Below are 15,247 nucleotides of genomic sequence, written 5' to 3' on the forward strand. Positions count from 1 at the left end.
TTTCTCTTCATTGCATAGCACAATTTAAATGTGCCTGGGTGCAGAGGCCAAAAATTACTGGTAAGTATTAGTATGTGTATATTCAAAGGGTGGGGATTGAGCTGGGGGCATACTTCACACCTAGATGACTAGATGTTTTAAAATGTTTTTGTGAATGAATCCAAACCCTGCCTACACATACATACCTTTCTTGGACCCTGTGCTGTCACTTTGTACATTCATGTGATGACCCTTATCCAGAAGACAGGAAAGTAAACTGATCTAACTACAAAATTTGACACAAAAAGAAAAGGCAAATTGAAAATTACACGGTAACCACAATGAATAAAAGCTGACACAATACAACATGTTCACAGGGGCTTATGGGTAGTTGAGATACACCCAGCTCTGCACTCCACCATTAGTTGAAGCCAAGATCAAATGAACATGGGCACTCCTCTGCAGGATTGCGCCTTTGTTGAACAACGTGCCTTAGTAAGATTTCTTTTGACAGAGGGAGTGAAACCTGCTTAAATTTCCTGAAGGGTGTTGGCTTAGTTAGAAGTGAAAACAGTATGACTCAAGGTTTATGAATAGGTAGAAAAGTTTAAAGCGGGAAGAAGTATAACTGACACAGCTCGATTTGGTCAACCATCAACATTGCGAACACAAGCCCACATCAACATGGCAAATATCTTCATCAGAGAAGACCGAATAAGTATATTGACCTCTGTTGCTGCACATTTGGATATCAGCTATGAATCTGCACATACCGTAGTGTATAATGACTTGGGCCGCCGTAAGGTTCGTGCAAGGTGGGTACTGAAACAGCTTACTGATCTACACAAGCCAACATCCCTTGGTGAACTTCAGGTGGTTTCAATCTGTCTGCCCAAAGGAATCTCACTATGGTGCATTGTTTAACAATGGCATAATTCAGCAGTGCAGCATCCATGTTCATTTGACTTTGTTGACAACCAACCCAATTGATGCCATAAAAAGGGCCTAAGTGAAGTGAGCCACATTCAGGGTGACTGTATACAGTTAAAAAGTCTGAGACACGATAGTGTAGCTTTAGCTCAAGTAGGTGGTCAGCTTGTCGTTTATGAAGTCTGCAAAGAGGATCTGACGTTTATAAACTAGAATTGAGAGATCAGTAGTAAAATGGACAGTGTAATGGAGCCAAAGTAAAGGTGAGGCAAGCCTGTAACAAAGTAAACCCAGTATTGAGTCAAAACATGAAGAGGTTTATTTTATTTTATTTATTTGTGTGTTTGCTTATTTATATACTTTTATGAAAGACTAAATTCAGGTTTAAGTCTTGAAATGGGGTAGACAATTCAGGCTAAGCATGCTTGCTGTCCAAAACTTGGTTACACAAATCTGTTATATGTAACTCTTGCATTTACATTACGTGTCTCATATACACTGCCATCTACAAAAAAGACAGTTAGAAAAATGGCATTTCTCTACAATTTACCCTTGAACCACATCATCCAATTCATTTTTGGGTTCTCGGAAACAATTGTGCATCAGTCTTTCAAATGCATGTTATGTACTTATGTACCGCTTCTTGATCACGTGTCTCTAAGTGATCACCCCAGAATTCCAATCTTAGTCATTCTTGAGTAAATAAGTATTTATGGTTAGTAAGATTTTACTAAATGATGTTCCCCATCTTTCAACAGTTTCATTACATTTCGTTCCTGCACTTACCTGGATAGAAAACACACAGTCTTCGGAAGGTAAGAGTCCTTTTAAGATTTACATACCCACAACTGTTGTATAATAGTTATAAATGTATAAAATAAATAACAGCTTATACTAAACTTTATGGAAACCTAGATTTCTAAATGTAACATTATGAAATATAACATTCCTCATCTTTGAGTGTGTGTGGTGGACAACTTTTTGCTTTGCCACACCACACTAAGAGTAAATAAAAACCACCCTGAAAACCAGATCTTTGCTGTTATCTTAAGGAAAATGAAGATAGCAATCCCCCACACTGGTGTAATACAAAAACTCCATTAGTGTGATGTGTGCCACCCACATCTCCCCATTATGCTCAAAGCAAGCTTCAGGGTTTAAATATTCATAAAGCAGCAGCTGTGAAGGATGAAAGCATGATACAGTTGAACACAAGATGAATCTTTTGTGATTGTGAAGCAATTGGATATTGTCTTCATGTTTGTTTTCATGGAGGTGAGGGTATGATTGGTGGATGATATCTCTCTCTTTTTTTTTGTCTTATTAGATTCACAATGAAAACGGGATATGAGGATGTTATGTTTTTTTAATTGCTTTAGGAAATTTGAAATTTTGAATGGTGATCAAGTTTTGCTTTATTTAACTTTCATTACGTATCCTCTACCGATAGTACTGTTTGTATTTTTGTTTCTGAAAATATAGTGGGGGAATTGAGTCAAATAATAACAGTTCTTTGTATTATACCCTTTCATTACAAACATATTTTGAGTCCTAAGTGTCAGGTGGTGGTTTTAAATCAAGCCATATTCAGTGAAACAAACCCATCCTTCCTATATTCCACAGCTTTATTGATATTCAGTGTATTAAACAAGTTTAAATACTGCTTAAATATACTCCTCTGAATTTTTTTTTTTTTAATTCTGTTTATGGCTAAAGTCCAGTACAGTACACAAGTGTTTTATAAGGTATTTTTATGGTAATGGTACAGTTATCCAGAATAAATCTAAGGTTTGTGACCTTGGTGTACTGATTTTTTTTTTTTTTTTGCTGTTACACCTTGGAATATTCCTGTAAGCAGATATGCAGACAAAGAGAAGTCCAACGCTAGACTCCCTTGATATTTTGTGGTAAATCTAATTAAACTTAACCCAGAACAGGGATACCAGTATCAAGTGATGGGGATCCTGGGGAGTTTTGAGCACCTAATTACCTTTTGAACCCCCTGAAAACATGAAAGCAAAAATGTAGGATGTCCCAGAGAATAAATTATAAAAACATGTTATGGTGTTAAAAATCACTTGGTGCCCATGACTAGGTAGCCCTCCACAGAGGTGATAGGAAGGTCATTTTTGTGAGTGCTTTACAGATAGGACGGGAATGCAGGAGCGAGTCTGGCAGGGAGGGGATGCATATCCTTTGACAAGCCTCAAGTTGGTCTGGGTAAGGCAGAGACTTTGTGAGGAGGAAAGAAAAAGAAGCCCCATGTTGACAATCGTGCTTGCCTTGGTTTCAGTGATAACAAAAGAGCATGATGGTGAATAGCAGATAGTTATGTGGACTGCCAATATTGTGATACCGACATTATTCATGTTGCAAAGGAGCTGCACTTTTCACAGGAAATAACATGTCTCTGCCTTCTGTACTCTCAACTAACTAGAACTACAGTGCTAATATCTGGCAGGGTGATGATATGGCCATGGTATGCAGTTACTTTAATGATGAAATAACCATTTTAGAGTTGCACTTCATGTCTAAGTGTATACTGTCTGTCTTGTGAACAATGGCTGTTCTACGTGATGCTGCTCAGAAGTACAAGATAGTGTTGCTTTTGTGGGTAGATTACATATTTGTTTGTGATGTGATTTGTCTACTTAAGATATTAATTTCTTAACTAACACCTTTCCCTACAGCTGATTTATTGTACATTCCATATCACCAGAGAAAGATTTCAGTGTTCAACCAATAAAGGAGCACTAATGGAACCTCTAATTACGACAGATTATTTCGCACACTGACTAGGACCCAGTTCAGTAGCCAGGCACTGTTACTGATTAGAGATTTATGGCCAGGTGACACACACAATCCTGTCTCTTTTATTCTAAATATGATACTAGGTGCTGAATTGTGAACTAAATACCCACATGACTAAAGGTGGGGAGATTTGGTTTGTAATCAGCCAGGTAACAGATGTGTCTGAGAAATCTGAACATGTTAAATCCTGATATTTGGTTTCAGGCTAATGGGATTTGAAATGAAAACCAGAGGTCCCAAAGGTTAGTAAGTATCAGCTGTATGTAGTTAGATTAGAAACAGCTTTGGTTCTTTGACCAAACTACTCAGTTTGTCAAGTATATCCACAAGAGAGGCCTTGAGTTAAGGAGAAATACTTGCAGTTGGAAACTGTGCAAGTGAAAAAGTGGGTTATCTGAATGTGACTTGCATGTATACGTGCACCTAATGTCTATTTAACATAATTCAACTGTTTTTTCTTAATAAGTAGATTCGGTAGATAAACAGCACTTCTAAACCTGAGGTTATTGTTGCCATCTGCAAAAGAGCTGATCATAAGCTTTGGACAGTAACCAAAATAATGAGGTCAGCAGTAGAAATGGCCAGAAAGCTTTCTGGTCTCACTCTTTGTGACAGTGTGAGTAGTTTGGTAATCCTGGGACACCATGTTAAAGAACTCTTCTGCTCTGCACTAAGAGGAACCATTTAATGTGACTGGGGCATCTGTTGAGCATTCCTAAGGGCAGGTTGGAGGGAATTATATTTATTAATAGCTGTTCTTTGAAGTAATTGGGGCTCAGTCCATTTCTATCCTGAGCCTCACAAGAAAAGGAACACTAGAAAGGAGATAAGATATTAATATTGCACATATCTAAGAAAACCCCTAGTCCTGTACTAAGTCTAAAGGGCATGCAAATTGCGCAATTTTGTGACATATGAGCTGTTAAAAAGGAGGCGGCGTGTGAACTTACAGCTCACACACACAGATGTCCACAATGACCAGTGTGTGACGTTTTTTTTTTTCTTTCCCCTTCAAACAGGCATACTAATTGTAAAATGTAGGCATGACTGATATGCGTTTAATTTATCCAGACATGCTACTATGTATACTTCTAAAGTGGGCAGCATCACACAAGTTCAGTGAAAAATGACATTAATAATTGTTTATGGACAATACATTTTTCAGAATTATGAATACCTGTAAAAAGTTTATTCTTCACAGACACACAGAACTGCAGCAACAAAGTTGAGTTGCTGCAGTACATTTATATAGCACATTGCAGGGTCACAGTGTGGCCAGAGACTATCACAATCACTTTTGATGCAAGATAGCAGCCACATTTGGATTGAACACCTATTCATCACACAGTAGAATAATTTACTCTCACTTATATAGGGTTAACGAAGAGTCTCCCAAAGAGCTATCTTACTCAGGACCCCTAAGTTTCCTCATGTCTGTTTGTGAAGAAAACCCATGCACATGAAATATGTTACAACTCTACACACATAGTGACAGCCCATAATTGAACCCAGGACCCTGAAAATGTAATCTAATCTCTTTCAGGCTATGTTCTTAATGAAATGTGTCATGAATGGTAAAACTGTCATGATTTCATGATTAAGGAATATGCAAAGTTTGTAATATAAGTGTGTTTGTATGGTGGAGGTAGGGTGAGGGTAACTTACTTTACATTCTAAAAATGTTTTCACTTCCACCTAAAAAAGATAATGCTCACATGTCAGTGTGCTTTTTGTGACAATGCACATTTCCTGCCATAATACATATATTTTGCAATCTTTGGAAAGTAATTCACATCACCCAGAAGATGGTGTAGTTGATCCCAGTGTACCCTTCTTTTGAAAATCAATTTGGCTGATTCAGAATTATCAGTCTCAAGAGGACAATTCAAGCAAGAAGGTTTTCTGGAGAAGCAGAGAGGTGGAAATGATGACAGGTTATTTACATAAATACAGGAGATGGGTAAACTTGACAGAACTCTTTTGAGCACCACTTGCAGAAACAGTGATTGTTGCGTTTTTTTATCACCTAATTTCCATTTGTAGCAGGCGAGGTTAATGAGGCTGTTCATTGCATTTCTTGTTTCCATAGCAACAGTGTAACAGCAGGACTTACTAGCTAGGATTTTATGCTGTGCTATCCGCAGGCTGCGTGGGGAGATGCAGAGATGGAGGGTTTGGCTTTCCTTATCAGGAGACCACAGATATCTCATATGCTGGGGTTGTCATTGGGCTTTGTTGTGAAAATGTCTAAAATTTAGTGAAAAAATAGGTCCTTGTCATCTAGAAGAGCAGCACTTGGAATCCCAGTGAATTTTGTAATTAACATACTGTAACAATTAAAACAGAATTAGGAGATGATTTATAAAGATATGTTTAAGCAGTGTGAGCTTGATCTCTAGGAGTGCAGTGTCTACACCTGTTTTGACGTAGACTTCATGTGGTTTCCAACCATTCTTACTGGGAGTAGGTGTCACTTTTAGTGCATGTAGCCCTGGAAGAGAAGGATCAGATTTGAAGTAGTACATAGCAGGTCTCTGTCCTGGCTTATAAACTGTAAACAAATGAAGACTCGATTTAGCATACACGAGTTTAGTGCATGTAGGAGGGATCCAAGGGTTGATGGCACCTATGGGAAGCTCTCAGTCAGTTACTTCACTTTAATGTGTAATCTATCCTTTTTTTTTTTTTTGGTGACTTGTACCAAGAAATTGAGAACCATCAGCAGTTTGTGCTAGTTAGTGGCTCCTGGAGTCATGGGTGTAGTGTATGGGCCTGTACATCTATAGCCTAATAAGTACTGACAGGGTTATTACTCCCATTGATTAAAAGTATATTCTAATGAGAATGGTCAGGATCAGAGTCCAGGGGGTAAGCAGTCATAATGACAGCTAGCAAGATAAGTGTCCAGGAGGGTAAATCTTCATTTAGCTGAGAATGGACACAATTAGAGTACAGGTGACCGAAAGCTGACAGGATCAGGTCCAGAGATGTAAAACCTCCTTTTGTTGAGAACAGAATTTGAGTTCACAGGAGTAAAAGTGAGGACTGTAATTAGAGCTCAGCCAAGTAAAATTGTATCATAATGAAAAGGATAGGATTTCAGGGAAGAAAGTACTTATGAGAAATGATGAGATTAGACTCCATCTGAATAAAGCAGAGTCCACATGAGTAAACTTAATAATTAGATATGTGCTGGATTCTTATTCTTTAACATTTTAATGAGATCTAGCAGCATAATGCTGAAATCAATAAACTATTAAAAACCAACAGCATTTGAGTCCAGAACAAAAAAGTTATTCAAAAGAGAAATGAGAAGACTAGGGCCCAAGAAACTCGAAACATGTATTTCATATTACACCAGGAATATTGTTAACCACACGTTGTCTTATTTTTTATTTTTTTTTAGAGTTGTTGGTGGCTTTGATGCCCTAACTGCAATGGAAAATGTAGAAAGTGACCCCAAGACTGATCGCCCAAAGGTACATGGATAATTCTTTAACAAAAAACAAATTTCCTTTGTTCACTTTTTAAAATGTAAAATACCATAGAATAGGTACTCTTCTGACATCTTGTGTCTTAATAGTATTAAATAGTTATATGCTATCTCTGTAGTTATATCTCTGTATTCACATTCAAGAGGTAGGTGGGCTGTGGGTATATTGAGGCTACAAGGTCACTTCTTTTTTTATATTTTCTTTTTTCTTTTGTATATCTATAAATATTCAATATTTCATGTGTGTGTATGTATATATAATAATTATATATACATACACACACACACACACACACACACACATATCAAAAGTAGTTTAATTATCTGCAAAACAAAAGAGAAAGGTGTGTTTATCATTTTTACTGTATAACATAAATGTGCCACATATATAGTTGAAGAATCCGCAGATGACATCATTTACAATTAAATTCTTTCAGAAAAGGCAACAGTTTTTAGAAGGCAAAACATATTGACTTGTTCCTTCTGTTTACTTTCCTCTGAATGTTTTAATCTGCACGTCTTCATTTTCTAATTAGATGATGATACCCACTCTTTTCTGACATCACATCTGTCAGGATGATAAAACAGATTAAATTATAGACCGCCCTCTTGGCAGCACTACCAATCTAGACACTGTTATGCTTGAAAGATGCAGCTTGCCATATTCAAATACTAATGTAAACTCACATTGAGATTTAGTGCCAGGGACTTTTTGTCAAAAAAAAAACATGTCAGAGGCTCTATGGGCAATGCCATCATGCATTGTTTTTTGTTTTTCTTTCTTTCTTTTACAGGTCAAGCTGCATGGTTACTTATTTGTCTTTTCTTCTTACTATATTAAAGGAGATGCATTGACATTATTTAAACATCGTTTACTTCCAGGAAAAAAGCTGCTAATTAAGTACAGCAGACATTGGGGAACAAATTTATAAAAGTGGAGTTTAATATGGCATCTTCATCTGTTTAGGTTTCTACTGTATTAATTGCTTTGTGTAAATAGATGGGACATAAAATTAGGAAAATTTACTAAACTGTGTGTTCTAAATGTAGAAGTTTAGATTGTTTTTTTTAATCTGTTCAAGTTTTCCCAATTTTAAAAATATATAGGATGTGTTGATTTTTTTATACCAATTATATATATTTATTAAAATGACAAAATCAAGCATGTTGAATGTGCACATTATTCTAAAGTGACTGTTTTTGTGTTTCCCAGTCAGAGATTAAGATTCTGAATGCCACAGTATTTGTGGACCCGTATGAGGAGGCTGATGCTGAGGTGAGTGAACAGAGAGTACATTTTCTTTGAAAGTGCTGCTCACAACACCCAGTGATTTTATAATCTTAAGATTACACGCAGTGCTGTTCAACTTATTGTTTGTTTGTGAAAGACTTACAATAAATATCTCAAACACAGGACCTGCTACAAATTCGAAAATTTCACTTCCCATGCTAACTTTCCTAGTGCTATGAAACATTTTCCGGTGTAAGTAGAATTATCTAATTATTGAAGGAGACTAAAACAACAGCAAAAAACACATTTGTTTTTAATTTTACCTGCATTATGATACTGACCTACACATTCACAGGATAGGAAAAAGTGCTACTGACAAGACTGTAAAGTCAAACAATGTCTAAGTACCTTTTAAAGGAGCTGAACAGAGTTGTGCAAATAAGTCACCAGCTGTTCTTTACAGAAGTTCAGCTTGTGCTTTGTTTTACACTTAACGTTGGATCAAAATCAGTTTATTGATTATTGCTGAAATTTGATTCACTAAGTATTTTCTTCACATTATGGGTAATTAGGCTGCTTTCTTGAAATACCAGGCTATTGCCAATTATAATGCTTTGAATTTCATGTTCCTAAGTACTCGCCAGGATGAACCCCAGCCAGTTTCACAGATGAAATTGAGTTTGATTTTTTTTTTTTTTTTTTAATGATGCATGTTTAATGGTAAAATCCACTTCTTTAAGTTACAATATCGATAGATAGATAGATCTTTATTGTCACTGTTGATCAGTGAAATTCGCTTAAGTGTTTTTCAGAGAATTTGCTGTTTTCACCTCTGACTTTGTTCGCCAGATATTTTCCTGGAAGTTCACCATGCAGCTGACTTAGACAAACTTTTTTTTTCCCCAGCACCCCATGGTGCTTGGCAAGGCCAGCGTGACATCCCCGATAATATATAACCATGATCCTGATAGTGGGCTAAAAAACATGGGAAACTTGTGCAAACCTTTAAACACACTCAGAAGGAAAATGGAAATTTGTTGGTGCATTTACGTCTTAAAAGTAATGTATTTTTTGTATTAACTTGTATGTGATCTGTGAGTTCTCTGCTTGCCCCTTTAATCACATTGTCCAGAGAAATACACAGTTGATGTAAATCGAAAGAAGTAAAGAATCCAAGTGTTTGCTTATTTTATTATTAGTGGCAGTGAACAAATAAAAGCATTTGGGTTGGGGAAGGGTATGATGTACTTTTTGTTTCAAGAAAGAATAGTACCTGCTATTGAATCTGTGGCGTTAAAGCCTTAGTGAATTAATGCTTCCTGCCTACCCCTTTTTCTGATATTTAAATCTACTAATTTTATCTTGGGGAAGCACAGTGATTAGCACAGATGCATCAGAGATCGTATAACATTTTTGACCACAAAAATCTGTCCATCATAGTTGGCAGACATTCATCATTATAATCCACTCAATACTAGTTCAGCTTCTCTTCTTCCATTGACTTCAATTCATTTTGCAAAGTTTGGTGAAGTTCCCAAACACTTCTGCAATTTTTCTAAAGTTACAGTGAAGCAAATTCAGCTTGGTTTTCTCATCACTAAATGTCTGGTATGAAATTTGTATTCAGAGTGTCTATAAACAGATAAGTGAAGGTACTGAATTGCCAAAAAGAAAGCTGCCATACCTATGGATATTTACATAAAAGTAAATATGAATAAACCAGGTTCTCTTTATAGCCACTATTGTTTGCCTCCTCTTATTTTCTATTATCACTCTTTTCTTTCTGTCCAGGAGGGTTACTAGCATCCTGTCGCTTTAACACAGTGAACACAATGCACTTTAAAGTACAGCTTTGATCCCAGCTCCTTGTAACTGAAAAAGACGAATGTTTTATTCAATTTTATTGTAGCTATATAACAAATAAAACAAAATGTCCTAGTTCTGTATGTTGATTCTAAGAATAATTTCCAAAAACAAACATTTTGGATCCCTTTCAGTATTTTGAAAAAGTCGAAGATGACATGTCATTTTTAATCATTTGTTTGCCCTTCAATATTAAGAACAGAGGTTGGCACTGTATATTTGATCCTAATTTGTAATGACCATAATTAGATTCTGGATTCTGACACTTCCATGGTAATTACTTCTCTTTTGGTCTACAAGTATCCAAACTTTGGCGCAGCAGTTGTAACCTATGCAATTTAATTTTCTTTTTTAGTATTAGAGCTGAGCCGTGAACATGCTGTATGTGTTAACTTACAACAGCTTATCTGTAATGGACATGCTGTAGAGATGTGATCACTATATGTAATAGCCTCCATTTCTGCCTGTGCCAATTTGTTTCAGTCCATTTGCAGTGAAAAACTGAAGAGCCACAGCAGTTTCTAGTAGCTCCAGGCAGAGGTTGCCAGTCAGCATAAACACGTCAGCATTGTACGAGTTCTGCCAATTGGGAGTCATGACGTTGTTCATCAGTAGGAGCTGCAAGAACAAAGTCAATACAGCTTATTAATTACATCCCAGCTGGTGACAGCAGCATGTTACAGCCTGAATGTCAGACTTCAACAGGTTGAGAAAAACATAACAGCTTCATGCCATGTCCTTGCACTAATAAATGTATAGGTTTTAAGAAATGCTTCGGACCCCTAGGAGTTATGAAGTTATAGAAATTTACAAAGGAAATAGGAGGCCGATTAGCACATTTTACATTTACAATTACATAAATAGTACAAATATTTGTTTGTCACTCATTTGTTTCTTTAATGCCCAGACATTCACTGAAATAATTTAACTAGGCACTATACTAAAGGCTGCAGAGTTCCTTTGCCGAAATAAATGCTTTATGCTTTTCCATAATGCTTTTTTCAATTATTTTCCCACAGTGTATTCGGCTGCAAGTTTTAAGCGTGTCCTTTTACTTTTCTGCTAATTCCTTTTACCAATCTATACTAATAAAAGGCAAAGCCCTCACTGACTGACTGACTGACTGACTGACTGACTCATCACTAATTCTCCAACTTCCCGTGTAGGTGGAAGGCTGAAATTTGGCAGGCTCATTCCTTACAGCTTACTTACAAAAGTTAGGCAGGTTTCATTTCGAAATTCAAAGCGTAACGGTCATAACTGGAACCTCTTTTTTGTCCATATACTGTAATGGACTGCAGCTCGCTGGCTGTGGGAGGCGGAGTTGCGTATCGCGTCATCACGCCTCCCACGTAATCACGTGAACTGACTGTGAACGCAGTACGTACACAATTGAGAAGGCAGCGAAACAATAAGAAGCGAAGCACGGTGTAAACCGTAAGTTTAAATTAAGTTTATAGAAACGCTCCCGCTGCCGTTTGCAATACCATATTCGCGAGATACAAGTTTAATGAGAACACATGAGGTATAAACGAGATTTGGATCACTTTGTAACGGAGTTAAAATTGCTGTAGCGAGAAACTTTGAAGTGCCGGGTCTTAGATAACATTAAATAAAGCCGTGGACATCGCAAAATCACACAAGAGAGCGGCTCACGTGAACTGACTGAACGCAGCAGGAGTGATCACTTCGCTACTGCGGAAACAAAGCACGGTGTAAACCATAAGTTTAAATTAAGTTTATAGAAACGCTCCCGCTGCCGTCTGCAATACCATATTCGCGAGATACAAGTTTAATGAGAAGACACGACGTATAAACGAGACTTTGGATGACTTTGTAACGGAGTTAAAATTGCTGTAGCGAGAAACTTTTAAGTGCCGGGTCTTAGCTAACATTAAATAAAGCCGTGGACATTGCAACATCATACAAGAGAGCGGCTCACGTGAACTGACTGAACGCAGCACGTCGGAAACAAAGCAACGTGTAAACCTAAAAAGTTCATAGACCTACAAAAGGTTGCCATTGATTTGAGGCAAGATTGTTTTTCTCCTGTACAACTATACGTTGCATTCTCAAGAGTGTGCTTGAACTGACAACGTGGTATACAAAGAGAACTATAACAATCGTAATATGTATATATATATATATATATGTATATATATATATATATATATATATATATATATATATATATAATCTATACTAATAAAAGGCAAAGCCCTCACTGACTGACTGACTGACTGACTCACTCATCACTAATTGTCCAACTTCCCGTGTAGGTGGAAGGCTGAAATTTGGCAGGCTTATTCCTTACAGCTTACTTACAAAAGTTAGGCAGGTTTCATTTAGAAATTCTACGCGTAATGGTCATAACTGGAACCTGTTTTTTGTCCATATACTCTAATGGAGGAGGCGGAGTCATGTATCGCGTCATCACGCCTCCTACGTAATCACGTGAACTGAAAACAAGGAAGAGATTTACAGCACAAGTCAAACGTGGGAACGAAGGTAAATAACGTTAATTGTTGAGTGTCTTTTAATACTATGTAAGCATACATATTAACACATGTGCAATTAAACGTGTGCATTTACGGGGTGATTTCTCAGGCTTAAAAGCTCGCCTTTTATTAAAAAGGTAAATGCAAACTGTTTTCATTCTGAAGGGCACAAACCACGTTAGATTTCAGCCGTTAAACACACAAAAATGTCGGTACACCAGATAAATAAGCGCAACAAATTATCAGTTGTATTGTATGCTTACAATACATATAGAAATGTATTAGATAGATAGATAGATACTTTATTAATCCCAGGGGGAAATTCACATACTCCTGCAGCAAAAAATATTAAAGAGTAATAAAAAATGCTATTAATCGTTAACTAATAGTATGGGATGGTGTTTTTCGACTCGCGCCTTGATTTAAACAATTGCATGTCTTGGTGGGTTTGCGTAGCTTATTGTCAATATCTTTACACCTCTTTTTAAGACTTATTGACTGAAACGGGCTTTCACGAAAAAAGTTAGGGCTTTGCTACAGGATACACCCTCCACAAGTTAAGGAAGTAAAAATAAAGGTATATATTTCTGTTTTATTTAAACCTTTTAAGGTCGTATGCATAGCCCCATTTGGCTGTTTTATTTATTTTTTTTCTTTCTTCAGTAATATTTAATCTCCTTAAAGAAAAACAACATATGCATTTTACTTTTTTTGTATCTCTTTAGTAATATTTTAGTGTAAAAGGATAACCAGTATTAACACATTTGCAATTAAATGTGTGCATTTACGGGGTGATTTCTCAGGCTTAAAAGCTCGCCTTTTATTAAAAAGGTAAATGCAAACTGTTTTCATTCTGAAGGGCACAAACCACGTTGGATTTCAGCCGTTAAACGTGCAAAAATGTCGGTACACCAGATAAATAAGCACAACATATTATCAGTTGTATTGTATGCTTACAATACATATAGAAATGTGTTAATCGTTAACTAATAGTATGGGATGGTGTTTTTCAACTCGCGCCTTGATTTAAACGATTCCATGTCTTGGTAGGTTTGCGTAGCTTATTGTCAATATCTTTACACCTGTTTTTAAGACTTATTGACTGAAATGGGCTTTCACGAAAAAAGTTAGGGCTTTGCTACAGGATACACCCTCCACAAGTTAAGGAAGTAAAAATAAAGGTATATATTTCTGTTTTATTTAAACCTTTTAAGTTCGTATGCATAGCCCCATTTGGCTGTTTTAGTTTTTTTTTTCTTCAGTAATATTTAATCTCCTTAAAGAAAAACAACATATGCATTTTACTTTTTTTGTATCTCTTTAGTAATATTTTAGTGTAAAAGGATAACCAGTATTTAAACCTTTTATGTTACTTTATAAAGTTATTTTACACAATGTTGAAAAATTAATAAGAAAGCTACATATTTTGGCAGCTGTTGCTTTAATTTTCAATGAAATGAAAAAAGCTCTCCAAGAGAAAACCTCAATGAAGAAGAAACAGTTTGCGCTATCTAAAAAAGAGAAACCCTCATTTATAAAGGTTTGCTACAGATGACTTAACTGAAAATAAATGAATAGTTCCTATGTGTATAATACATATTTATCTATTTGACTTATGCCTTTATTCCAGCAACTTGCAACATCTGAGGTACAATTTGTTACATTACTTTTGTTTTTTGCAGCACAGGCAGGTGAAGTGACTTCCTCAGGGTCACACAGTGGTGTCAGTACCAGGATTTGAACTGACAAGCTCCGGGTTTGCTGAAATATTACTGAAGCAAGAAAAAAAATGAAAACGTGCAAATGGGGCTATGCATACAAATGTCCATCCATCCATTATCCAACCCGCTATATCCTAAATACAGGAGCCAATCCCTGCCAACACAGGGCACAAGGCAGGAAACAAACCCCGGGCAAGGTGCCAGCCCACCGCAGGGCGCACACACCCACACACCACAGACAATTTAGAATCGCCAATGCACCTAACCTACATGTCTTTGGACTGTGGGAGGAAACCGGAGTATCCGGAGGAAACCCAGACAGACACGGGGAGAACATTCAAACTCCACGCAGGGCAGCGAACCTGGGTCTCCTAACTGGCACCTTTCACTGCGCCACCATACCGCCTGCATACAAACTAAAAAGGTTTAAATAAAACAGAAATATATACCTTTATTTTTACTTCCTTAACTTGTGGAGGGTGTATCCTGTAGCAAAGCCCTAACTTTTTTCGTGAAAGCCCCTTTCAGTCAATAAGCCTTAAAAACAGGTGTAAAGCTAAAATTGCAGCACCGCTATTCAATTACACTTGCCTAACGCCTCTCCTAAGGGGAGATACTGTGGGATCTGGGCATCCGTCAAAGCACCAATCACAGGCCCGATTAGAAAGCGGGAAGCTGAGATTTGTCGTCTCCCTCCCATGTAACAATCACAGCCCGTGTT

At 36.9% G+C, this 15,247-nt stretch overlaps 2 protein-coding genes across 2 annotated transcripts in view; one reads left to right on the forward strand and one right to left on the reverse strand.

The window, feature by feature from the left end:
• The window catches only part of ypel1 (yippee-like 1), a 1,016,165-nt gene that overhangs the window by 894,457 nt on the left and 106,461 nt on the right, over nt 1-15,247 (reverse strand). The window lies entirely within an intron of this gene.
• ppil2 (peptidylprolyl isomerase (cyclophilin)-like 2) overlaps nt 1-15,247 on the forward strand; it is a 77,898-nt gene that overhangs the window by 51,787 nt on the left and 10,864 nt on the right. The window contains exons 16-18 of the mRNA XM_028824093.2: nt 1,668-1,724; nt 7,127-7,199; nt 8,427-8,489. Coding sequence (XP_028679926.2) covers nt 1,668-1,724; nt 7,127-7,199; nt 8,427-8,489 — 193 coding nt within the window. The remainder of the gene's footprint in view (nt 1-1,667; nt 1,725-7,126; nt 7,200-8,426; nt 8,490-15,247) is intronic.

This window comes from Erpetoichthys calabaricus, chromosome 18 (assembly GCF_900747795.2).
Source record: "Erpetoichthys calabaricus chromosome 18, fErpCal1.3, whole genome shotgun sequence".
NCBI classification, from domain to species: Eukaryota; Metazoa; Chordata; class Cladistia; order Polypteriformes; family Polypteridae; genus Erpetoichthys; species Erpetoichthys calabaricus.